Here is a 25,701-nt window from a genome sequence, read left to right as displayed (position 1 = left end):
GCACTCAGTGGGATGAGCCAGGCACAGAAGGACTTGTCCTTTGGGATTCATTTGTTAGGTCCCCACAGCCTTCAGGTCCATAGAGATACAGTACAATGGAGATTTCCAGGAGCCGGGGAGAGGAGGTCAGTATTCATGGGTTCAAGGGGTCAGTTTGAGAAGATGAGTGCTATGGATGGATAGCGGCAATGACTGACAGCTGCCCAACAGTGTGAATGTGTGAGTGCCATTGAATTGTGCACTTAAAGTAGTTAGGATGGTAAGTTGTATGTATTTTTATCCCAAATTAAAAGCTTGCCAACCAATCTTGGGCTCTGTGCTCCCAGTGACCCTCCAGTGCTGCCTCACAGTGCACCTGTCTCAGGCTTGTGGTACTGGTTTTTGCATTTCCCTGGCATCTGCAGGCTGGCCTCATTCCCCCTGTGGCTGGGGACTGAGAGGCTTGGGGCCTGTTAGACTTCTGTCCTACCTAGCACAGCATGCTGAGTATGCAGTCCTCGAAGGGCTCAGCTAGGTCTTGCCACTTTTCTTTCTAGAACCCTCACAGTAAAGCATCCCTGGGACCATCTGTGAGGACCAGCCCAGGGCAGCCTTGGGCCTGAGAGGTGCCTGGACAGGTTCTTGCTCTGCCTTCTCCCTCTGGGTTCTTTTACACATTGCCAGCCCTTCCCTGGGACCATGTAGGCCCCCCTCATCCAACCATTGGCCTGCAATTTGGGGTTCTGGCCTTCTCTAGACTGCAGCACAGGGTGCTTTCCCCAGCTCTGTCTCATCTCCAGCACCTTGTCTTTGCTCACTGGGGAGGGTGTTCCCATGTTGGTGGTTAGTGCCACAAGTGACTCATCTGTGTTCATGGCCCCACATGGCTTATGGTTGGCTCTCAGTGTGTTGGGACCAGTGAGTGGGCTCTGCGGTGGTCCCTGCTTCTTACTCTGGTCCCCTCGGCCCGGCCCATTTTCCTCACAATGTAGGTCTCCTCAGGTATAATTGCTGGGTTTCTGTTCTCGCAACTAAAAGGCTCAGGGGTCACTCCAGGTAAACCGGGCTGACTGGGCTGCATGAGATAACCACACAAGAGACACAAATACCTTTTTCTTTGGGGTCTCTGTGACGGCTCCTCTGACCTTAATGGTTCGCAGGAAGAGAGAGAGCGAGAGGGAGAGCACAAGCTGACTCTTTTTTTTGAGGAGAAGCTAGTCAAATGAGGCCAGGGGTCAGGTTTCAGGGGGCTGAGTCTACCTTCATGATGTCCACTGTCAGCAGGTTGACTGACACCTGGGTAGGCCACACCCAAGGGCACAGTAAGAGAAGGGGACACACACAAGGCACTTCCATGGAAGAATCTGTCCTAAACAGGGCAAGGGGTTATATTACAAAGGAACAGATGAGCGCAGCTCCACCCATGGGGATACAGGAAGACACGCCCATGCACGAGACATGGACCCTGGAATCCAAGAAGGGTGGGGAAAGCTCTGCCACATTTCTGTGACTGAGCGCCTCAGCACCCAGCCGGGGAGTGTGACTCAGTCACGTGCAAGGTTGGTCTCCCATATGTAATACTGTACATTTAAAACAGCCCCACCAGGCCTGGCCTCCAGCACCATGATGGCTGGGCTGGTCTTGGGCCTCTGTCTTTTGCTGGGTGACCTGGTGCTAGTTGCAGGGTGGCCACTTTCACAGTGTCTCCATGTCTCCGGGCGTGGCCTCTGGCTCCACTTATTCACTGTAACTGAGGGCTGGGGCATGACCTGCTTGCTTGGTAGGAAGCTGTCTTGGGGAGACCCTGGTACCAGGTGCGCATTCAGCTATTCCAGAGGTGAGGGCAGAGACAGGGAGCCTGGGTGGTGGTGCCCACCCAGACAGCAATTGTGGTGTCACCTTGGCTCAGTCTGGGACAAGGAGTGATCCATGTCCCTGGCATCTGGGAGTGGGGGGGGGGCACATTGGATCTCCACTGTCCTTTTGACCTGTGGAGGGGATCTCCAGGAGGGACAGCAGCACAACCCAGGGATGCGATGCTGTGTGCTCGGGTTGCTGTGCTGTGGTGTCTGCCTGTACTCTGCTGATGCCTTCTTTGTCTCTAGAGCTGCCACGAAGGACTCTGCCCCTTCCTCCTGACTGAGTGCCCTGCGTGTAAAGGCCTGGTCCGCCTTGGGGAGAAGGAGCGCCACGCGGAACAGGAATGCCCAGAGAGGAACCTGAACTGCCAGCACTGCCAGGAGCCCTGTGGCCATGCTGACCTGGAGGTGTGCGGGGCAGGGCAGGACCACAGCTTGGGTTCAGTGCCAGTGGTGGAGCTGGTTTGGCTCCTCTGCCTTTGTAACAACAGTGTCAGCTTTCCTGAGGCCCTAGGGTGGAGGGTTCTTGGTGGGACTGGGCTTGGGCATAATATCCATGCGGAGCGACTTTAGAAAAGGTTCAGGCACTCAGGTGTGAGGTGGTGCATCACCACCACCAAGCTGTCCCTCCCCAGACTGCTAGCCAACAGGTCTGACATGGCATCCCCGAGTGGCCGCAATCCAAAGGGCCTGGAGCGCAGTGCGTTGTGGCCATGTCTCCTACGGGTAGCTTTCCCTTCTAACAAGTACCTGAGGTAATGCACTTACAGAGAGAAAGGTTTACTTGGGCTCTGGAGTACATGGTGGAGTACGACTTCTGGGAGAGGGAAGGCAGGAAGAGGGAGGTGTTGGGCTTTCATCACTCCTTGGGGTGCACATCCCCAAAGGACCGAAAGTCCTCCCCTAGGTCTGTCTTTGTGTGTGTGGTGCTGGGGATTGAACCCAGGGCCTTGTTGCCTGCAAGGCACGCACTCTACCAACTGAGCTATGTCCCCAGCCCTATCTTTTTTTCCAATTCTGGGTATTGAACTCCAGGAGTGCTTAGCCACTGAGCTACCAGGAACTTGTGATCCTCCTGCCTCAGCTTCCCGAGTCATTGGGGTTACAGACGTGGCCACCATGCCCAGCTTAGGCCCCACCTCTTGAAGGTTCCATCACCTCCCCTCAGTGCCATGCTGGGGACTAAGCCGGCCACCATCTGAGACTGTTCAGTCTCTTCCTCCCTCACTGCCCAGTGCCTGGCATTGATGTCCCCTCCTCATGCCCCTGACTGCTTCTCTTCAAGGCACACCATGAAGTCTGCCCCAAGTTCCCTTTGACCTGTGAAGGCTGTGGCAAAAAGAAGATCCCTCGGGAAAAGGTAAGGTGCTTCCTTATGTCCTGAGGACCTTGGCTTAAGGGTTTGCAGGGAGGGTCTATGCCACATGATGTGCCTAGAGCAGAAAGCCTCCCTGCTGCTGGGATCACGGGATGGGCATGGCATGCCTGGGCATGACAGCCAGCCTCCTGGTTGAGCCAGTGCTCTGCTTTCCGGCATACCTTGTTACTTTTTTTTTTCCCTTGTTGGGGATGGAGCCTTGAGTATACTGGATAAGTGCTCTACTACTGAGCTATATCCCCAGCCAAAGTTACATCTTAATTATTGCGAAAATTAAACATTAAAGTTGTCCTTGCCAGGTGCAGTGGCGCACCCCTGTAATCCCAGTGGCTTTGGGGGTCTGAGGCAGGAGGACCGTGAATTCAGAGTTAGCCTCAGCAACAGTGAGGTGCTAAGCAACTCAGTGAGACCGTGTCTCTAAATAAAATACAAAATAGGGCTGGGGATGTGGCTCAGTGGTTGAGCATCCCTAAGTTTAATCCCCGGTACTCCTGCCCTCCCCCCAAAAAAGTTGTGCTTGCGCCTGAGAAGTGCTGTACTGGCCTCAAGCAAGGGGTCTGCAGCAGGAGACCAGGGTGTGGAGACCTCAATGTCTGGGGTCCAGGCATTCATCTCCTCGCATGCTCGTCCTGTGAGGAGGACGGCTCCTTCCCTGCATAGAGCCAGCGCTGTGGAGGAGGACCCCGCAAAGAGGGACTTTGGGAATGCTTGCGGAAATGAACTTTGCCACACCTTTCTTCTTGGCTTGTGAGGTCAGGGAGGGGATGAAGAGGCTGAAGCAGCAAGAGCTGGTGTGTGACTGCATTGGTGTTAGAGGTCAGATGACGCCAGTGGTTGCATTTTTTGTCTGGATGGCAGCATGAAGGACTGTAGACTGTCCAAGCCCATCCTGTTCTCTTGGCCCTTCAGCTGGTGCCTGTCTGATTTGCTTCCATTTAAATACGGGTCATGGCCCTAGTCCTGAAATGGGTTGCTCTGAGGGCCAGGTCTCTCTTCTCTGGTTGAGCTGTCCTGTTGAAGGTTCTCCTATTGCCTTGGCTGAGTGCTTCCTTGAGGTGGCATTTGGCCTTCACCAGGGACTGGAGCTGGCTCGGGGGCTCAGTGAAGTTCAGCTTCAACCCTTGATGGGCCTGTGATGGGTGTGGTGGCCAGGGTGCCTCCTGGTATCCAGTGCTGTGAGGCTGTCTGCTGTGGTGGCAGGTGCTGTCCCAGCTGGGTGTAGTCTGCAGTGTCCTCTATCGGTGCCCATCCACCAAAGCCAGGATGGATCCTCTCCCTGTGGTTTTCCATTATAGAGTGAGAGAACTGGCCTGGACCAGCAGGTCTGGTGGGCTTTGTTCCTCTCTCCTGTCTTTAGGGCATGTAGCTTTCCATACTCATCTTCATCTTCATACTCAGGGCCCTCATCTTCAGGTGCCCTGGGTCTGTTTCTCACAGGTCCCTCACCTGTGCAGTACCCAGTGCCAGTGTGTGGCTCCTCTAGAAAGTCCTCATCCAGGCCTGGAGCTCAGTCCTTGGTGGAAAGTAACATTTAGGGGCCTCAGTGTCAGTGCCCTATGCTCCTCTGACTGTCTGTGTTCCTAGGCCTTTTCAGAGGAGAGAGCGAAAAAGGAGTTCACACTGCTGTTTCTAAGAGTGAGGGGACTGGATACTGCAGGGCTCGTAGGGATGCAGTGATTAGATGGAGAGTCAGGGCCCTGGCATGTTAGGATGGCAGGACTTGCCATGCTGCTGGACTCTTGGGGAGCAAGAGACCCAGCTCTGTAAGAATTTTTTCTCTCTCTCTCTCTAATTTTTATTTATTTTTTATATATATAATATACATACTTATGTATATATATTTATATATTTGTATTGGGAATTAACCCAGGGGTACTTTACCACTGAGCCATATCCCCAGCGCTTTTTAAAATATTTTTTTTTCTTATCTTTATTTTATTATTTTTTTTAATGTGGTGCTGAGGATCGAACCCAGTGCCTCATGCATGGTAGGCGAGCACTCTACCTCTGAGCCACAACCCCAGCCCCGCTTTTTAAAAAATTTTTGAGACAGAGTCTTGCTAAGTTGTCGAGGGCCTTGAACTTAGGATCCTCCTGTCTCAGCTTCCCAAGTCACTGGAATTACAGGCGTGCACCACCATGGCTAGCTCTTTAAACTTTATATTCTGGTTGGAAATCCTACTTTTTGGCAGCGTTAATAATAATTTATTTGTTTATTCTATGTGTATATAGATGATAGGTTTAAAATGAAAGTACAATAAAAAAAGTGAAGTTTACAATTTCTTTGAGGTCTATTTTGTCTTTGGAAGAATATCTTACTGAGGGTTGTGGTCCAAGTACTGCATTCTGAGGTCAGTTGTAATGCAAAATTTTTCTCTTTGTGTCCCTGACATATGCAGGCATACTGGCATATGGGTAGTTAATTTGCTTCAATTATTTTAAAGGTGGTGGATGTTTGTCTTTTTATTTGCTTTTGATTTTTGGTCTGAAACACCTGCCTAACTCGTCAAACCCTTTAAGGGTCCACTAGAGCAGTCCCATGCTGACAGCCTCTCTGGGCCCTGTCTACCCTGCTGCCTCAGGTTTTGGTGGTATCTTTCTCTCTGAAAGGAGAGCTGGGAGCTAGGTCTTTTCATGCCTATCAGTGAGGCAGGTGCTGGCCTTGGCTGTGGGCTTCAGGCCAGAAAAACCTGGGAGCAGTGGTCAGCCACAATGCCTTTACATGTGGTAATATATCTGCCACTGATGAGGAGAGTGACAGTAACCCAGGCCAAGGTTTGCTGGGGGCACTGGGGGATGTCCCTCTCAAGCAGAGACTCAGGAGGCCAGGCAGCTGGCTTGGTGGACCTGGACTCCACACATTTCCAGCTGTGCCCCCCCCCATGGCCCCTTGCAGTAGGGTTCCAGTTTCCCATCCGTTATTGAGCTTTCTCTGGTACACAGGGCTCCAGAGTGGGGTGTCTGGTGGAGGGGCTCTCACTCCTGCTCCACGCTTTCCCACAGCCCAGTGTTTCACCTGAAAACACCTGTTTTTTAGGAAAAAAAAAATACTCTGGGGTTTCATAGCAATTTTTTCATTCCAGATCTTTAACTGAGTTTTGGTCATGTCTTCTTTTTGCAGAAAACCCAGTCCTCTTGACTTGAACCTGGTGGCTTCTAGCTCTGCACCAGCAGCAGTGTGAGTGCTGGCCATGTGGCTGGTGGCTGGCTTTTGATGGAATTGCTGTCTTTCTTTGCTCTGAGAATCTATAGGTTATGACTGTGTTTTGAAGCCACCAAAAGTAGTTCTCTGACTTATTGAGACCGCTTATTTCATTTTGCTTTTGACTTTTATTTGAAGATGGTACTTTAAGAAATGTTCCATGCTTTTGTAAAACGGTCCTGTGCCCCCAAAACGAACCTGTAGAATGTGTACTCCCAGATGTCCAGGGATATGTGTCATAGTGTTGGCCCAGTCCCCTGTGAGGCTCTGTCTGCAGACCTGCCCTTGGTGTGTGGTGTTGAGGGAGGCTCTGCATAGCACTGGCTGAGGGGTTCCCAGTGGCACTTCCCAGAGTGAGTGCACTTGCGCTCCTTGCTGGGAGGCGCCATAGGAGGCTCCTATCTGGTCCTTAGAGGTGCCAGGGGGTAGGGGTGGTGATCATTTGTTCTTCTGTGTTGCTTAATGGTGTGTTTAGCCCTCTATGTGGGGGCAGTGTCTGAGGACTTCTGTCACTGTTCCTGGATTCTGACGTGTAATTGGGTGTACCCCACTCCGGGCCTCCTCCCAGGACCTGTAGGATGACTTTCTCACGGTGCAGCCTGCAAGTGGAGTAGGCAGGGCTCCCACATGGGCTCCGTCCTCCAGCTGCTGCCTCGCTCTGAGGCTGCTTGTCAAAGCAGCAGTCCTTTTCCTCCCCTGGTCTGAGTACAGTATGCAGAATACCTGCTCTGGGGCCTCTTCCTGGGTCTCGTGCGCTCCTCTGTGGTCCATCTTTGCTCTCCTGCCGTGGCACATGCTGAGGTTGTCAAAGGCCTGTCCTGTCCTCTGGCACTTCTAGGTTGTGGGCCCATGTGTGGGCCCCAGGGCCTCAGTGCCATGCATCCTTGCAACTGAAGGTGACGAAGTGTGGCTATTTTCTGTGGGACACAGACTTCCTCATGAACACCCTGGACTCCCCACCAGCATCCTGAGATGCCAGCCCACCTCAGTTACTGACAGGGCTGGTGGCCAGGATGTGTGTGTACACAGCTTTGGAAATGGGTGGTCAGGTTTTATTCTGATGAGAACTAGCCCGTGACAGTAGGGCCAGTGGTTCTCTTTGTAAACTCTGACATGATCAGTGCAGAAGGGGTTCAGTGGGGTGAGCTAAAGCAAAAGCAGCCCATGTGACTTCATCCCTTTCACCCCTCCAGTTTCATGACCACATCAGGACGTGTGGCAAGTGCCGGGTCCCCTGCAGATTCCATTCTGTTGGCTGCCCTGAGATGGTGAGTCCAAGGGTCTGCAGTGAGAGATTGGGCAAACCTGTCCCTCATCCTGGGCACGGTCTTCACTCAGCCTGCAGTGCAGATCTTCCTGGTTCCCCAACCTCCTTGCTTTTCCCCTGGGTCTCCCTTGTGGCACCCCTCCTCCTGGCCTCAGGTCCCAGGTCAGCCTGGGAACTCCATTCACTCTCATTCTTTTGGAGATCTCATAGTGTCCTGGCTTTAACCAAATGTGTGTGTTCACCTGGCACCCAAGCCTCCGTTGATGCCTGTTGGGCATCCCATATTCACCACAGCCAGCTTGACTCATCCTGCCATCCCCTGCCTTCCTTCTCACCAGAAAAGAGCACCACCATCACCTGGTTGTTCAGCCAAAGGCCCTATGCCTGGCAGTTGTGCCACATGTTGCTCTGGTCCAGACTTCACATCCAGGTGATAGATGCTTGACTGTTGGCAGCTGCACCCTGCCCCAGGATGGCTGCTCTGGTCTGTCCTTGCTTGCAGTCCCCGAGCTTCTCCATCCTCACCCCTCCCTCACCCTGGTCCTGACCTGTGCTGGCGACTGCTGATCTGTTCCCACCCCAGGCCCTTGACCTGACAAATTCCAGAGGCCCCTCAGACCTCAGCATGCCCCTGTCCATGATAACCTTTCTCTACCCATGCAGACCAACCTGTACCCTGCTGTTTTCACAGTCATTGTATCTTGTCCCTCTTGCTCTGTACAATGAGAGCCCCTTGAGGTCTGGACTCTAGTTTTCCCTCGGGAGGTGCTGGGTGGGTGGGCAGCCCGAGCTCTTGCAGGTCTGGGGATAGTGTCCACCAGCTGATGCCTCTTCCTCTGGAAAATGAGCTTAGCAGCACTCAATGGTGGCAGCAGTCATGGTGGGGGGTCCTGTCTGGTGATTTTTCACATAGCCTTTTGTGTTGAGCAGTGGTGAAGAGGAGAGCTGCTGTTGTCTAGGAGGAGTGGGGTTCCATGCAGGAGGTAGTTTTAGAGCCCACCACCAGAGCCAATGCTGCTGCTTTCTGGTCCCTGTTGTGGGCCTCTTCAGTACTCAGATTAACTCAGAACCCATCATGAGTTCATGGGTTTCTCCAGATCAGAGCAATGTTACTGGTAACCTAGTTGATCCAGCACTGATGCCCCTGCTGGTGAAGCCAGCAGGCCTCTGGGAGTTGCATTTCTTCATCACATACATCCTGTTCCCAACGACCTCATGCCTTGAAGAGAGGGCAGGTACCAAGGGCACCCTCTGCTTTTTGGGTGACTGTGCTTCTAACTGGACACCCAAATGAGTACCTTTGTGTCTTTTTTTGTTTGTTTGTTGTTTAAATTGTAGATAGACAGAATACCTTTTTTTTTTTTTTAAGTTGTAGTTGGACACAATACCTTTATTTTTTTAATTTATTTTTATGTGGTGCCAAGGATTGAACCTAGTGCCACACACGTGCTAGGCAGGTGCTCTATCACTGAGCTACATCTCCAGCCCGCCCTTTCTGTTTTTTTACTTTTAATTTTTGAGAGTTTTAAACATTTTTAAGTTGTGTTGCAGAAGTTTGAAAAATAATTAGTTGCAAAGACAGACCTATAATAGAGGCATCCCTAAGAAAGCCTGGTGGTGTCTAGCCCTGCCTTCCCACCCTCCTGCAGGGACAGCTGTTTCTGTGCCTGGAGGCCCTCCTTTTTCCTTTGTCTGTTTATTTTGTGTTGAGTCAGGGTCTCACCGTGTTGCTCAGGCTGGCCGTAAGCTCCGGAGTTCAAATGACCCTCCTCCTGTGTCGCCTGCCTGAGTGCTGGAGCTAGAGGCATGCGCCACACTGTCCAGCTCACATTGTCCAGCTGCCTATTTATTTTAAAAGCAAGTTACATAGGAAGCTTTGTATTTTTTTTTTTAAGAGAGAATTTTTTTTAATATTAGTTTTTAGTTTTTGGCGGACACAACATCTTTGTTTGTATGTGGTGCTGAGTATCGAACCTGGGCTACACACATGCCAGGCAAGCGCGCTACCACTTGAGCCACATCCCCAGCCCGGAAGCTTTGTATTTTTGAAACATACTTTTGGACAGTGGCAGATTAAACATCATGGTACTGAGAAAAAGGATGGAAGTGATTGAGCCCAGCTGTTACCAGTGTCTTGGGTATTCCTGTGTCCTGATGGCCGTATGACCTCAGTGGAATAAGGCCCACAGCACAACAGCTGTCTTGGCCAGCATTAGCATTGCACAGACATGGCTGAAGCCTCCTGCCCTGTGTCTACAGATGGAGGCTGAGGAGCTGCAGGAGCATGAGGCACATCAGCTGCGGGAGCATCTGGCCCTGGTGCTGAGCTCCCTCCTGGAGGCACAGACTCTCCCTGGGGGCCAGAACCAGGTGGGACCACAGCTGCTGCAGCGGTGTCAGACCCTGGAGCAAAAGACGGCCACCTTTGAGAACATCGTCTGTGTCCTGAACCGAGAGGTGGAGAGGGTGGCTGTGACTGCTGAGGCCTGCAGCCGGCAACACCGATTAGACCAGGACAAGATTGAAGCCCTGAGTAACAAGGTTTGTGCCTGGTGGGGTCTAGTGGCTCATCAGCTTTGGAGCCTAGGCAGCATAAACCCCTTCTGTACCCCCAGCCGAGCACGGTGCCTTCCTTCGGCTATGGCCACCTGCATTTCTCTGAGGGACCTGACTTGAAGGGTTGCAAGGTGTGACAGCCAAAACCTCTTCTTTCTGGCCGGGGAGGGTGGCATCAGGAGTGTCATGTAACTTGTGCTATGCAGCTTCTGGGCACACTAGGCCCAGAGCCTTCAGTGTGGACTTGGAGCCTCACTTCATACCTGGAAGGAACAGACCTAGGAAGAGCTGAGCCAAGGGAGCTGGGGTGGCTGTCCTCCTGAGACTGCTGGGTATGGGAGGTGGGGGCTTGGGGCCCATGGCGCATGTGGTGACCACTGCCCTGCAGGTGCAGCAGCTGGAGAGGAGCATTGGCCTGAAAGACCTGGCCATGGCTGACCTGGAGCAGAAGGTCCTGGAGTTGGAGGCATCCACCTACGATGGGGTCTTTATATGGAAGATCTCAGACTTTGCCAGGAAGCGCCAGGAGGCTGTGGCTGGCCGTACACCTGCCATCTTCTCCCCAGGTGCTGTTTCAGAGCTCCCCACTTACCCAGCTGCATTTCTGTACACCTGTGTCCCCTGCCCCAGTGGCCACATGGAACGATTCCTGAGGCAGGGCTGGGAGCATCCCAGCTGACACCAGGAACATCTGTACTTCTGAGGCACCCCTCAGCTGGGCAACATGAGAACTGCTAGATGTCAGGCTGGCTCCTCACAGGGTGTGCCCCTTGCCACTGGGTGAGCGGAGGGCACGTGGGCATGGTGATGGAAGATGGGCCAGCATAAGGAGGAACAGGGCGCTCTCGGGTGTCAGTGGCTGAGCTGGTCAACCCCTGTGGTCTGGCTTCTGGTGTCTGCTGCAAACTGGAGGCCTGAGGTCTTCTGAAGGGGACCTGCGGGTCTCCTCCGGAAGGCACTCCTGTGGGGCCAGGAGGGCCGTCTAGTTGTGGGCCAGTTTGTTTCTGTGACAAGGTCTGCCATGCCAGGATTGTGCTTCTCAGCATGCTGCTGGAGCCACCTTCCTGGGTACTTCAGAGCACCTCCTCTGTGCCTGGAGGCCCTCCTGGTGGTGGCATGGCCCTGGCCATCGTCCCTGTCCCTGCTCAGGCCCATCATTGGCTCAGACTTAGATACCATCTCCCTGGAGGACAGTCTGTTTTTGTGTTTTCTTAGGGAACCTGCTGATGAAACAGTAGGTTCTGGGATTGAGGCTAAGAGGCTGAGGCCCCCTAGTTGGGTGGCCTTGGCTTGCTGTCCCTGCTCTTTAGGGACCTGCACCACCACCCTCCTGTGTGGCACATTGTGTAGTGCCTTCAGCAAGGGCCAGAAATGAACAAAAACCATACACTCTGGCTTCCTTGGAGTGAGATTCAAAGAACAAGTTTGTCTTGGGAAGACCTCAAGGAAGCGCTCTGGGGCAACCTGTGGGGCATGGTGCTTCTCTTTCTGGATGGGGTTTGGGCCGTGTTCCCCTTGGGCTTTCCTCTGCAGGTGGACTAGTGTCATTCGTTGGACATTTGTAGAGAGCCTGGTATGAAGGGCCATCATGGCAGGGCTTGTGTGGGAACCACACTTGTGCAAAAGGTCCTTTTTGCAGAAAAAGTCTGCTTTAGGAGACTTGGTAACCTGTGCTTGCATCTGGCAGTTGCTGCGGAAAGCAGGGAAGATGGTTTTCAAGTGTTATGCCTGGGGCTCTGCTCTGGGGACTGCGTTTGGCCTGCATTCCTCTTCAGAGCCTGAAACCAGAACTATGGAGAAGCAGGAGGAGGTCAGCTGCTGTTGGCGGGGTGGAACTGTCAGGGTGCTCCAGGACAGTGTGGTGGGAGACTGTGGGACTGTCAGGGTTGTCCAGGGCAGTGTGGTGGGAGACTGTGGGACTGTCAGGGTGCTCTAGGGCAGTGTGGGGGGAGACTGTGGGACTGACAGGGTGCTCCAGGACAGTGTGGTGGGAGACTGTGGAACTGTCAGGGTGCTCCAGGACAGTGTGGTGGGAGACTGTGGGACTGTCAGGGTGCTCCAGGACAGTGTGGGGGGAGTCTGTGGGACTGTCAGGGTGCTCTAGGGCAGTGTGGTGGGAGACTGTGGGACTGTCAGGGTGCTCCAGGACAGTGTGGGGGGAGTCTGTGGGACTGACAGGGTGCTCCAGGACAGTGTGGTGGGAGTCTGTGGGACTGTCAGGGTGCTCCAGGACAGTGTGGTGGGAGACTGTGGGACTGTCAGGGTGCTCCAGGACAGTGTGGTGGGAGACTGTGGGACTGTCAGGGTGCTCTAGGGCAGTGTGGTGGGAGACTGTGGGACTGTCAGGGTGCTCCAGGGCAGTGTGGTGGGAGACTGTGGGACTGTCAGGGTGCTCCAGGGCAGTGTGGTGGGAGTCTGTGGGACTGTCAGGGTGCTCCAGGACAGTGTGGTGGGAGACTGTGGGACTGTCAGGGTGCTCCAGGACAGTGTGGGGGGAGTCTGTGGGACTGACAGGGTGCTCCAGGACAGTGTGGTGGGAGTCTGTGGGACTGTCAGGGTGCTCCAGGACAGTGTGGTGGGAGACTGTGGGACTGACAGGGTGCTCCAGGACAGTGTGGTGGGAGACTGTGGGACTGTCAGGGTGCTCCAGGGCAGTGTGGTGGGAGACTGTGGGACTGTCAGGGTGCTCCAGGGCAGTGTGGTGGGAGTCTGTGGGACTGTCAGGGTGCTCCAGGGCAGTGTGGTGGGAGTCTGTGGGACTGTCAGGGTGCTCCAGGACAGTGTGGGGGGAGACTGTGGGACTGTCAGGGTGCTCTAGGGCAGTGTGGTGGGAGACTGTGGGACTGTCAGGGTGCTCTAGGGCAGTGTGGTGGGAGACTGTGGGACTGTCAGGGTGCTCTAGGGCAGTGTGGGGGGAGACTGTGGGACTGACAGGGTGCTCTAGGGCAGTGTGGTGGGAGACTGTGGGACTGTCAGGGTGCTCCAGGACAGTGTGGGGGGAGTCTGTGAGACTGTCAGGGTGCTCCAGGGCAGTGTGGTGGGAGACTGTGGGACTGTCAGGGTGCTCTAGGGCAGTGTGGTGGGAGACTGTGGGACTGTCAGGGTGCTCTAGGGCAGTGTGGTGGGAGACTGTGGGACTGTCAGGGTGCTCTAGGGCAGTGTGGGGGGAGACTGTGGGACTGACAGGGTGCTCTAGGGCAGTGTGGTGGGAGACTGTGGGACTGTCAGGGTGCTCCAGGACAGTGTGGGGGGAGTCTGTGGGACTGTCAGGGTGCTCCAGGGCAGTGTGGTGGGAGTCTGTGGGACTGTCAGGGTGCTCCAGGACAGTGTGGGGGGAGACTGTGGGACTGTCAGGGTGCTCTAGGGCAGTGTGGTGGGAGACTGTGGGACTGTCAGGGTGCTCTAGGGCAGTGTGGTGGGAGACTGTGGGACTGTCAGGGTGCTCTAGGGCAGTGTGGGGGGAGACTGTGGGACTGACAGGGTGCTCTAGGGCAGTGTGGTGGGAGACTGTGGGACTGTCAGGGTGCTCCAGGACAGTGTGGGGGGAGTCTGTGGGACTGTCAGGGTGCTCCAGGGCAGTGTGGGGGGAGACTGTGGGACTGTCAGGGTGCTCTAGGGCAGTGTGGTGGGAGACTGTGGGACTGTCAGGGTGCTCCAGGGCAGTGTGGGGGGAGACTGTGGGACTGTCAGGGTGCTCCAGGACAGTGTGGTGGGAGACTGTGGAACTGTCAGGGTGCTCCAGGACAGTGTGGTGGGAGACTGTGGGACTGTCAGGGTGCTCCAGGACAGTGTGGGGGGAGTCTGTGGGACTGTCAGGGTGCTCCAGGGCAGTGTGGTGGGAGACTGTGGGACTGTCAGGGTGCTCCAGGACAGTGTGGGGGGGAGTCTGTGGGACTGTCAGGGTGCTCCAGGACAGTGTGGTGGGATTCTGTGGAACTGTCAGGGTGCTCCAGGACAGTGTGGGGGGAGTCTGTGGGACTGTCAGGGTGCTCCAGGACAGTGTGGGGGGAGACTGTGGGACTGTCAGGGTGCTCCAGGACAGTGTGGTGGGAGACTGTGGGACTGTCAGGGTGCTCCAGGACAGTGTGGTGGGAGACTGTGGAACTGTCAGGGTGCTCCAGGACAGTGTGGTGGGAGACTGTGGGACTGTCAGGGTGCTCCAGGACAGTGTGGGGGGAGTCTGTGGGACTGTCAGGGTGCTCCAGGGCAGTGTGGTGGGAGACTGTGGGACTGTCAGGGTGCTCCAGGACAGTGTGGGGGGAGTCTGTGGGACTGTCAGGGTGCTCCAGGACAGTGTGGGGGGAGTCTGTGGGACTGTCAGGGTGCTCCAGGACAGTGTGGTGGGAGACTGTGGGACTGTCAGGGTGCTCCAGGGCAGTGTGGGGGGAGTCTGTGGGACTGTCAGGGTGCTCCAGGACAGTGTGGGGGGAGACTGTGGGACTGTCAGGGTGCTCCAGGACAGTGTGGGGGGAGACTGGGACTGTCAGGGTGCTCCAGGACAGTGTGGGGGGAGACTGTGGAACTGTCAGGGTGCTCCAGGACAGTGTGGGGGGAGTCTGTGGGACTGTCAGGGTGCTCCAGGACAGTGTGGGGGGAGTCTGTGGGACTGTCAGGGTGCTCCAGGGCAGTGTGGGGGGAGACTGTGGGACTGTCAGGGTGCTCCAGGACAGTGTGGTGGGAGACTGTGGAACTGTCAGGGTGCTCCAGGGCAGTGTGGTGGGAGACTGTGGGACTGTCAGGGTGCTCTAGGGCAGTGTGGTGGGAGACTGTGGGACTGTCAGGGTGCTCCAGGACAGTGTGGTGGGAGACTGTGGGACTGTCAGGGTGCTCCAGGACAGTGTGGGGGGAGTCTGTGGGACTGTCAGGGTGCTCCAGGGCAGTGTGGTGGGAGTCTGTGGGACTGTCAGGGTGCTCTAGGGCAGTGTGGGGGGAGACTGTGGGACTGTCAGGGTGCTCCAGGACAGTGTGGGGGGAGACTGTGGAACTGTCAGGGTGCTCCAGGACAGTGTGGTGGGAGACTGTGGGACTGTCAGGGTTGTCCAGGGCAGTGTGGTGGGAGACTGTGGGACTGTCAGGGTGCTCTAGGGCAGTGTGGGGGGAGACTGTGGGACTGACAGGGTGCTCCAGGACAGTGTGGTGGGAGACTGTGGAACTGTCAGGGTGCTCCAGGACAGTGTGGTGGGAGACTGTGGGACTGTCAGGGTGCTCCAGGACAGTGTGGGGGGAGTCTGTGGGACTGTCAGGGTGCTCCAGGGCAGTGTGGGGGGAGACTGTGGGACTGTCAGGGTGCTCTAGGGCAGTGTGGGGGGAGTCTGTGGGACTGTCAGGGTGCTCCAGGACAGTGTGGTGGGAGACTGTGGAACTGTCAGGGTGCTCCAGGACAGTGTGGTGGGAGACTGTGGGACTGTCAGGGTGCTCCAGGACAGTGTGGGGGGAGTCTGTGGGACTGTCAGGGTGCTCCAGGGCAGTGTGGTGGGAGACTGTGGGACTGTCAGGGTGCTCCAGGACAGTGTGGGGGGAGTCTGTGGGACTGTCAGGGTGCTCCAGGACAGTGTGGTGGGAGTCTGTGGAACTGTCAGGGTGCTCCAGGACAGTGTGGTGGGAGACTGTGGGACTGTCAGGGTTGTCCAGGGCAGTGTGGTGGGAGACTGTGGGACTGTCAGGGTGCTCTAGGGCAGTGTGGGGGGAGACTGTGGGACTGACAGGGTGCTCCAGGACAGTGTGGTGGGAGACTGTGGAACTGTCAGGGTGCTCCAGGACAGTGTGGTGGGAGACTGTGGGACTGTCAGGGTGCTCTAGGACAGTGTGGGGGGAGTCTGTGGGACTGTCAGGGTGCTCCAGGGCAGTGTGGGGGGAGACTGTGGGACTGTCAGGGTGCTCCAGGGCAGTGTGGGGGGAGACTGTGGGACTGTCAGGGTGCTCCAGGACAGTGTGGTGGGAGACTGTGGGACTGTCAGGGTGCTCCAGGACAGTGTGGGGGGAGTCTGTGGGACTGTCAGGGTGCTCCAGGACAGTGTGGTGGGAGACTGTGGGACTGTCAGGGTGCTCCAGGACAGTGTGGGGGGAGTCTGTGGGACTGACAGGGTGCTCCAGGACAGTGTGGGGGGAGTCTGTGGGACTGACAGGGTGCTCCAGGGCAGTGTGGTGGGAGACTGTGGGACTGTCAGGGTGCTCCAGGACAGTGTGGGGGGAGTCTGTGGGACTGTCAGGGTGCTCCAGGACAGTGTGGGGGGAGACTGTGGGACTGACAGGGTGCTCCAGGACAGTGTGGGGGGAGTCTGTGGGACTGACAGGGTGCTCCAGGACAGTGTGGGGGGAGACTGTGGGACTGTCAGGGTGCTCCAGGACAGTGTGGGGGGAGACTGTGGGACTGTCAGGGTGCTCCAGGGCAGTGTGGTGGGAGACTGTGGGACTGTAGGGTGCTCCAGGACAGTGTGGGGGGAGTCTGTGGGACTGTCAGGGTGCTCTAGGGCAGTGTGGGGGGAGTCTGTGGGACTGTCAGGGTGCTCCAGGGCAGTGTGGGGGGATACTGTGGGACTGTCAGGGTGCTCTAGGGCAGTGTGGGGGGAGACTGTGGGACTGTCAGGGTGCTCCAGGACAGTGTGGGGGGAGTCTGTGGGACTGTCAGGGTGCTCTAGGGCAGTGTGGGGGGAGTCTGTGGGACTGTCAGGGTGCTCTAGGGCAGTGTGGGGGAGTCTGTGGGACTGTCAGGGTGCTCCAGGGCAGTGTGGGGGGAGACTGTGGGACTGTCAGGGTGCTCTAGGGCAGTGTGGGGGGAGACTGTGGGACTGACAGGTGCTCCAGGGCAGTGTGGGGGGAGACTGTGGGACTGTCAGGGTGCTCCAGGGCAGTGTGGTGGGAGACTGTGGGACTGTCAGGGTTGTCCAGGGCAGTGTGGTGGGAGACTGTGGGACTGTCAGGGTGCTCCAGGACAGTGTGGGGGGAGACTGTGGGACTGTCAGGGTTGTCCAGGGCAGTGTGGTGGGAGACTGTGGGACTGTCAGGGTTGTCCAGGGCAGTGTGGTGGGAGACTGTGGGACTGTCAGGGTGCTCCAGGACAGTGTGGGGGGAGACTGTGGGACTGTCAGGGTGCTCCAGGACAGTGTGGTGGGAGACTGTGGAACTGTCAGGGTGCTCCAGGACAGTGTGGGGGGAGTCTGTGGGACTGACAGGGTGCTCCAGGGCAGTGTGTGGGGAGACTGTGGGACTGTCAGGGTGCTCCAGGACAGTGTGGTGGGAGACTGTGGGACTGTCAGGGTGCTCCAGGGCAGTGTGGGGGGAGACTGTGGGACAGTCAGGGTGCTCCAGGGCAGTGTGGGGGGAGACTGTGGGACTGTCAGGGTGCTCCAGGGCAGTGTGGGGGGAGACTGTGGGACTGTCAGGGTGCTCCAGGGCAGTGTGGGGGGAGACTGTGGGACTGTCAGGGTGCTCCAGGACAGTGTGGTGGGAGACTGTGGGACTGTCAGGGTGCTCCAGGACAGTGTGGGGGGAGACTGTGGGACTGTCAGGGTGCTCCAGGACAGTGTGGGGGGAGACTGTGGGACTGTCAGGGTGCTCCAGGGCAGTGTGGTGGGAGACTGTGGGACTGTCAGGGTGCTCCAGGACAGTGTGGGGGGAGACTGTGGGACTGTCAGGGTGCTCCAGGACAGTGTGGTGGGAGACTGTGGGACTGTCAGGGTGCTCCAGGACAGTGTGGTGGGAGACTGTGGGACTGTCAGGGTGCTCTAGGGCAGTGTGGGGGGAGACTGTGGGACTGACAGGGTGCTCCAGGACAGTGTGGGGGGAGTCTGTGGGACTGTCAGGGTGCTCTAGGGCAGTGTGGGGGGAGTCTGTGGGACTGTCAGGGTGCTCCAGGACAGTGTGGTGGGAGACTGTGGGACTGTCAGGGTGCTCCAGGACAGTGTGGTGGGAGACTGTGGGACTGTCAGGGTGCTCCAGGGCAGTGTGGGGGGAGTCTGTGGGACTGTCAGGGTGCTCCAAAACAGTGTGGGGGGAGACTGTGGGACTGTCAGGGTGCTCCAGGACAGTGTGGGGGGAGTCTGTGGGACTGTCAGGGTGCTCTAGGACAGTGTGGGGGGAGACTGTGGGACTGACAGGGTGCTCTAGGACAGTGTGGTGGGAGACTGTGGGACTGTCAGGGTGCTCTAGGGCAGTGTGGGGGGAGTCTGTGGGATTGACAGGGTGCTCTAGGGCAGTGTGGGGGGAGTCTGTGGGACTGTCAGGGTGCTCCAGGACAGTGTGGTGGGAGTCTGTGGGACTGTCAGGGTGCTCCAGGACAGTGTGGTGGGAGACTGTGGGACTGTCAGGGTGCTCTAGGGCAGTGTGGGGGGAGTCTGTGGGACTGTCAGGGTGCTCCAGGGCAGTGTGGGGGGAGTCTGTGGGACTGTCAGGGTGCTCCAGGGCAGTGTGGGGGGAGTCTGTGGGACTGTCAGGGTGCTCTAGGGCAGTGTGGGGGGAGTCTGTGGGACTGTCAGGGTGCTCTAGGGCAGTGTGGGGGGAGACTGTGGGACTGACAGGGTGCTCCAGGGCAGTGTGGGGGGAGACTGTGGGACTGTCAGGGTGCTCCAGGGCAGTGTGGTGGGAGTCTGTGGGACTGTCACGGTGCTCCAGGGCAGTGTGGGGGGAGTCTGTTGGACTGACAGGGTGCTCCAGGACAGTGTGGGGGGAGTCTGTGGGACTGTCAGGGTGCTCCAGGGCAGTGTGGGGGGAGACTGTGGGACTGTCAGGGTGCTCCAGGGCAGTGTGGTGGGAGACTGTGGGACTGTCAGGGTGCTCTAGGGCAGTGTGGTGGGAGACTGTGGGACTGTCAGGGTGCTCCAGGACAGTGTGGGGGGAGTCTGTGGGACTGTCAGGGTGCTCCAGGGCAGTGTGGGGGGAGACTGTGGGACTGTCAGGGTGCTCTAGGGCAGTGTGGGGGGAGTCTGTGGGACTGTCAGGGTGCTCTAGGGCAGTGTGGGGGGAGTCTGTGGGACTGTCAGGGTGCTCCAGGGCAGTGTGGTGGGAGACTGTGGGACTGTCAGGGTGCTCCAGGGCAGTGTGGGGGGAGTCTGTGGGACTGTCAGGGTGCTCCAGGACAGTGTGGGGGGAGTCTTTGGATTGACAGGGTGCTCCAGGGCAGTGTGGTGGGAGACTGTGGGACTGTCAGGGTGCTCCAGGACAGTGTGGGGGGAGTCTGTGGGACTGTCAGGGTGCTCCAGGACAGTGTGGTGGGAGACTGTGGGACAGTCAGGGTGCTCTAGGACAGTGTGGTGGGAGACTGTGGGACTGTCAGGGTGCTCCAGGACAGTGTGGGGGGAGTCTGTGGGACTGACAGCGTGCTCTAGGGCAGTGTGGTGGGAGTCTGTGGGACTGTCAGGGTGCTCCAGGACAGTGTGGGGGGAGTCTGTGGGACTGACAGGGTGCTCCAGGACAGTGTGGGGGGAGTCTGTTGGACTGTCAGGGTGCTCTAGGGCAGTGTGGTGGGAGACTGTGGGACTGTCAGGGTGCTCCAGGACAGTGTGGGGGGAGACTGTGGGACTGTCAGGGTGCTCCAGGGCAGTGTGGGGGGAGACTGTGGGACTGTCAGGGTGCTCCAGGACAGTGTGGGGGGAGACTGTGGGACTGACAGGGTGCTCTAGGACAGTGTGGTGGGAGACTGTGGGACTGTCAGGGTGCTCTAGGACAGTGTGGGGGGAGTCTGTGGGACTGTCAGGGTGCTCCAGGACAGTGTAGTGGGAGACTGTGGGACTGTCAGGGTGCTCCAGGGCAGTGTGGGGGGAGACTGTGGGACTGTCAGGGTGCTCCAGGACAGTGTGGGGGGAGACTGTGGGACTGTCAGGGTGCTCCAGGGCAGTGTGGGGGGAGACTGTGGGACTGACGGGTGCTCCAGGGCAGTGTGGAGGGAGACTGTGGGACTGTCAGGGTGCTCCAGGGCAGTGTGGGGGGAGACTGTGGGACTGACAGGGTGCTCCAGGGCAGTGTGGAGGGAGACTGTGGGACTGTCAGGGTGCTCTAGGGCAGTGTGGGGGAGACTGTGGGACTGTCAGGGTGCTCCAGGACAGTGTGGGGGGAGTCTGTGGGACTGTCAGGGTGCTCCAGGACAGTGTGGGGGGAGTCTGTGGGACTGTCAGGGTGCTCCAGGACAGTGTGGGGGGAGTCTGTGGGACTGTCAGGGTGCTCCAGGGCAGTGTGGGGGGAGACTGTGGGACTGTCAGGGTGCTCCAGGACAGTGTGGTGGGAGACTGTGGAACTGTCAGGGTGCTCCAGGGCAGTGTGGTGGGAGACTGTGGGACTGTCAGGGTGCTCTAGGGCAGTGTGGTGGGAGACTGTGGGACTGTCAGGGTGCTCCAGGACAGTGTGGTGGGAGACTATGGGACTGTCAGGGTGCTCCAGGACAGTGTGGGGCGAGTCTGTGGGACTGTCAGGGTGCTCCAGGGCAGTGTGGTGGGAGTCTGTGGGACTGTCAGGGTGCTCTAGGGCAGTGTGGGGGGAGACTGTGGGACTGTCAGGGTGCTCCAGGACAGTGTGGGGGGAGACTGTGGAACTGTCAGGGTGCTCCAGGACAGTGTGGTGGGAGACTGTGGGACTGTCAGGGTTGTCCAGGGCAGTGTGGTGGGAGACTGTGGGACTGTCAGGGTGCTCTAGGGCAGTGTGGGGGGAGACTGTGGGACTGACAGGGTGCTCCAGGACAGTGTGGTGGGAGACTGTGGAACTGTCAGGGTGCTCCAGGACAGTGTGGTGGGAGACTGTGGGACTGTCAGGGTGCTCCAGGACAGTGTGGGGGGAGTCTGTGGGACTGTCAGGGTGCTCCAGGGCAGTGTGGGGGGAGACTGTGGGACTGTCAGGGTGCTCTAGGGCAGTGTGGGGGGAGTCTGTGGGACTGTCAGGGTGCTCCAGGACAGTGTGGTGGGAGACTGTGGAACTGTCAGGGTGCTCCAGGACAGTGTGGTGGGAGACTGTGGGACTGTCAGGGTGCTCCAGGACAGTGTGGGGGGAGTCTGTGGGACTGTCAGGGTGCTCCAGGGCAGTGTGGTGGGAGACTGTGGGACTGTCAGGGTGCTCCAGGACAGTGTGGGGGGAGTCTGTGGGACTGTCAGGGTGCTCCAGGACAGTGTGGTGGGAGTCTGTGGAACTGTCAGGGTGCTCCAGGACAGTGTGTTGGGAGACTGTGGGACTGTCAGGGTTGTCCAGGGCAGTGTGGTGGGAGACTGTGGGACTGTCAGGGTGCTCTAGGGCAGTGTGGGGGGAGACTGTGGGACTGACAGGGTGCTCCAGGACAGTGTGGTGGGAGACTGTGGAACTGTCAGGGTGCTCCAGGACAGTGTGGTGGGAGACTGTGGGACTGTCAGGGTGCTCTAGGACAGTGTGGGGGGAGTCTGTGGGACTGTCAGGGTGCTCCAGGGCAGTGTGGGGGGAGACTGTGGGACTGTCAGGGTGCTCTAGGGCAGTGTGGGGGGAGACTGTGGGACTGTCAGGGTGCTCCAGGACAGTGTGGTGGGAGACTGTGGGACTGTCAGGGTGCTCCAGGACAGTGTGGGGGGAGTCTGTGGGACTGTCAGGGTGCTCCAGGACAGTGTGGTGGGAGACTGTGGGACTGTCAGGGTGCTCCAGGACAGTGTGGGGGGAGTCTGTGGGACTGACAGGGTGCTCCAGGACAGTGTGGGGGGGAGTCTGTGGGACTGACAGGGTGCTCCAGGGCAGTGTGGTGGGAGACTGTGGGACTGTCAGGGTGCTCCAGGACAGTGTGGGGGGAGTCTGTGGGACTGTCAGGGTGCTCCAGGACAGTGTGGGGGGAGACTGTGGGACTGACAGGGTGCTCCAGGACAGTGTGGGGGGAGTCTGTGGGACTGACAGGGTGCTCCAGGACAGTGTGGGGGGAGACTGTGGGACTGTCAGGGTGCTCCAGGACAGTGTGGGGGGAGACTGTGGGACTGTCAGGGTGCTCCAGGGCAGTGTGGTGGGAGACTGTGGGACTGTAGGGTGCTCCAGGACAGTGTGGGGGGAGTCTGTGGGACTGTCAGGGTGCTCTAGGGCAGTGTGGGGGGAGTCTGTGGGACTGTCAGGGTGCTCCAGGGCAGTGTGGGGGGATACTGTGGGACTGTCAGGGTGCTCTAGGGCAGTGTGGGGGGAGACTGTGGGACTGTCAGGGTGCTCCAGGACAGTGTGGGGGGAGTCTGTGGGACTGTCAGGGTGCTCTAGGGCAGTGTGGGGGGAGTCTGTGGGACTGTCAGGGTGCTCTAGGGCAGTGTGGGGGGAGTCTGTGGGACTGTCAGGGTGCTCCAGGGCAGTGTGGGGGGAGACTGTGGGACTGTCAGGGTGCTCTAGGGCAGTGTGGGGGGAGACTGTGGGACTGACAGGTGCTCCAGGGCAGTGTGGGGGGAGACTGTGGGACTGTCAGGGTGCTCCAGGGCAGTGTGGTGGGAGACTGTGGGACTGTCAGGGTTGTCCAGGGCAGTGTGGTGGGAGACTGTGGGACTGTCAGGGTGCTCCAGGACAGTGTGGGGGGAGACTGTGGGACTGTCAGGGTTGTCCAGGGCAGTGTGGTGGGAGACTGTGGGACTGTCAGGGTTGTCCAGGGCAGTGTGGTGGGAGACTGTGGGACTGTCAGGGTGCTCCAGGACAGTGTGGGGGGAGACTGTGGGACTGTCAGGGTGCTCCAGGACAGTGTGGTGGGAGACTGTGGAACTGTCAGGGTGCTCCAGGACAGTGTGGGGGGAGTCTGTGGGACTGACAGGGTGCTCCAGGGCAGTGTGTGGGGAGACTGTGGGACTGTCAGGGTGCTCCAGGACAGTGTGGTGGGAGACTGTGGGACTGTCAGGGTGCTCCAGGGCAGTGTGGGGGGAGACTGTGGGACAGTCAGGGTGCTCCAGGGCAGTGTGGGGGGAGACTGTGGGACTGTCAGGGTGCTCCAGGGCAGTGTGGGGGGAGACTGTGGGACTGTCAGGGTGCTCCAGGGCAGTGTGGGGGGAGACTGTGGGACTGTCAGGGTGCTCCAGGACAGTGTGGTGGGAGACTGTGGGACTGTCAGGGTGCTCCAGGACAGTGTGGGGGGAGACTGTGGGACTGTCAGGGTGCTCCAGGACAGTGTGGGGGGAGACTGTGGGACTGTCAGGGTGCTCCAGGGCAGTGTGGTGGGAGACTGTGGGACTGTCAGGGTGCTCCAGGACAGTGTGGGGGGAGACTGTGGGACTGTCAGGGTGCTCCAGGACAGTGTGGTGGGAGACTGTGGGACTGTCAGGGTGCTCCAGGACAGTGTGGTGGGAGACTGTGGGACTGTCAGGGTGCTCTAGGGCAGTGTGGGGGGAGACTGTGGGACTGACAGGGTGCTCCAGGACAGTGTGGGGGGAGTCTGTGGGACTGTCAGGGTGCTCTAGGGCAGTGTGGGGGGAGTCTGTGGGACTGTCAGGGTGCTCCAGGACAGTGTGGTGGGAGACTGTGGGACTGTCAGGGTGCTCCAGGACAGTGTGGTGGGAGACTGTGGGACTCTCAGGGTGCTCCAGGGCAGTGTGGGGGGAGTCTGTGGGACTGTCAGGGTGCTCCAAAACAGTGTGGGGGGAGACTGTGGGACTGTCAGGGTGCTCCAGGACAGTGTGGGGGGAGTCTGTGGGACTGTCAGGGTGCTCTAGGACAGTGTGGGGGGAGTCTGTGGGACTGTCAGGGTGCTCCAGGGCAGTGTGGGGGGAGTCTGTTGGACTGACAGGGTGCTCCAGGACAGTGTGGGGGGAGTCTGTGGGACTGTCAGGGTGCTCCAGGGCAGTGTGGGGGGAGACTGTGGGACTGTCAGGGTGCTCCAGGGCAGTGTGGTGGGAGACTGTGGGACTGTCAGGGTGCTCTAGGGCAGTGTGGTGGGAGACTGTGGGACTGTCAGGGTGCTCCAGGACAGTGTGGGGGGAGTCTGTGGGACTGTCAGGGTGCTCCAGGGCAGTGTGGGGGGAGACTGTGGGACTGTCAGGGTGCTCTAGGGCAGTGTGGGGGGAGTCTGTGGGACTGTCAGGGTGCTCTAGGGCAGTGTGGGGGGAGTCTGTGGGACTGTCAGGGTGCTCCAGGGCAGTGTGGTGGGAGACTGTGGGACTGTCAGGGTGCTCCAGGGCAGTGTGGGGGGAGTCTGTGGGACTGTCAGGGTGCTCCAGGACAGTGTGGGGGGAGTCTTTGGATTGACAGGGTGCTCCAGGGCAGTGTGGTGGGAGACTGTGGGACTGTCAGGGTGCTCCAGGACAGTGTGGGGGGAGTCTGTGGGACTGTCAGGGTGCTCCAGGACAGTGTGGTGGGAGACTGTGGGACAGTCAGGGTGCTCTAGGACAGTGTGGTGGGAGACTGTGGGACTGTCAGGGTGCTCCAGGACAGTGTGGGGGGAGTCTGTGGGACTGACAGCGTGCTCTAGGGCAGTGTGGTGGGAGTCTGTGGGACTGTCAGGGTGCTCCAGGACAGTGTGGGGGGAGTCTGTGGGACTGACAGGGTGCTCCAGGACAGTGTGGGGGGAGTCTGTTGGACTGTCAGGGTGCTCTAGGGCAGTGTGGTGGGAGACTGTGGGACTGTCAGGGTGCTCCAGGACAGTGTGGGGGGAGACTGTGGGACTGTCAGGGTGCTCCAGGGCAGTGTGGGGGGAGACTGTGGGACTGTCAGGGTGCTCCAGGACAGTGTGGGGGGAGACTGTGGGACTGACAGGGTGCTCTAGGACAGTGTGGTGGGAGACTGTGGGACTGTCAGGGTGCTCTAGGACAGTGTGGGGGGAGTCTGTGGGACTGTCAGGGTGCTCCAGGACAGTGTAGTGGGAGACTGTGGGACTGTCAGGGTGCTCCAGGGCAGTGTGGGGGGAGACTGTGGGACTGTCAGGGTGCTCCAGGACAGTGTGGGGGGAGACTGTGGGACTGTCAGGGTGCTCCAGGGCAGTGTGGGGGGAGACTGTGGGACTGACGGGTGCTCCAGGGCAGTGTGGAGGGAGACTGTGGGACTGTCAGGGTGCTCCAGGGCAGTGTGGGGGGAGACTGTGGGACTGACAGGGTGCTCCAGGGCAGTGTGGAGGGAGACTGTGGGACTGTCAGGGTGCTCTAGGGCAGTGTGGGGGAGACTGTGGGACTGTCAGGGTGCTCCAGGACAGTGTGGGGGGAGTCTGTGGGACTGACAGGGTGCTCCAGGGCAGTGTGGAGGGAGACTGTGGGACTGTCAGGGTGCTCCAGGGCAGTGTGGAGGGAGACTGTGGGACTGTCAGGGTGCTCTAGGGCAGTGTGGGGGGAGTCTGTGGGATTGACAGGGTGCTCCAGGACAGTGTGGTGGGAGACTGTGGGACTGTCAGGGTGCTCTAGGGCAGTGTGGTGGGAGACTGTGGGACTGTCTGGGTGCTCTAGGGCAGTGTGGGGGGAGTCTGTGGGACTGTCAGGGTGCTCCAGGACAGTGTGGTGGGAGACTGTGGGACTGTCAGGGTGCTCCAGGACAGTGTGGGGGGAGACTGTGGGACTGACAGGGTGCTCTAGGGCAGTGTGGG

At 58.5% G+C, this 25,701-nt stretch overlaps 1 protein-coding gene across 4 annotated transcripts in view; it reads left to right on the top strand.

Annotated features, from left to right (window-relative positions):
- Positions 1–25,701, top strand: part of TRAF2 (TNF receptor associated factor 2) — an 80,985-nt gene that overhangs the window by 14,539 nt on the left and 40,745 nt on the right. For all 4 annotated transcript variants that reach the window (XM_081282566.1, XM_081282563.1, XM_081282565.1 and 1 more), the window contains exons 5-9: positions 2,085–2,246; positions 3,124–3,198; positions 7,612–7,686; positions 9,945–10,226; positions 10,630–10,807. In XM_081282566.1, coding sequence (XP_081138692.1) covers positions 2,085–2,246; positions 3,124–3,198; positions 7,612–7,686; positions 9,945–10,226; positions 10,630–10,807 — 772 coding nt within the window. The remainder of the gene's footprint in view (positions 1–2,084; positions 2,247–3,123; positions 3,199–7,611; positions 7,687–9,944; positions 10,227–10,629; positions 10,808–25,701) is intronic.

The sequence above is a fragment of the Spermophilus citellus genome (genome assembly GCF_964194105.1).
Source record: "Spermophilus citellus genome assembly, chromosome: 2".
NCBI classification, from domain to species: domain Eukaryota; kingdom Metazoa; phylum Chordata; class Mammalia; order Rodentia; family Sciuridae; genus Spermophilus; species Spermophilus citellus.
This window is presented reverse-complemented; position numbering and strand designations above follow the sequence as displayed.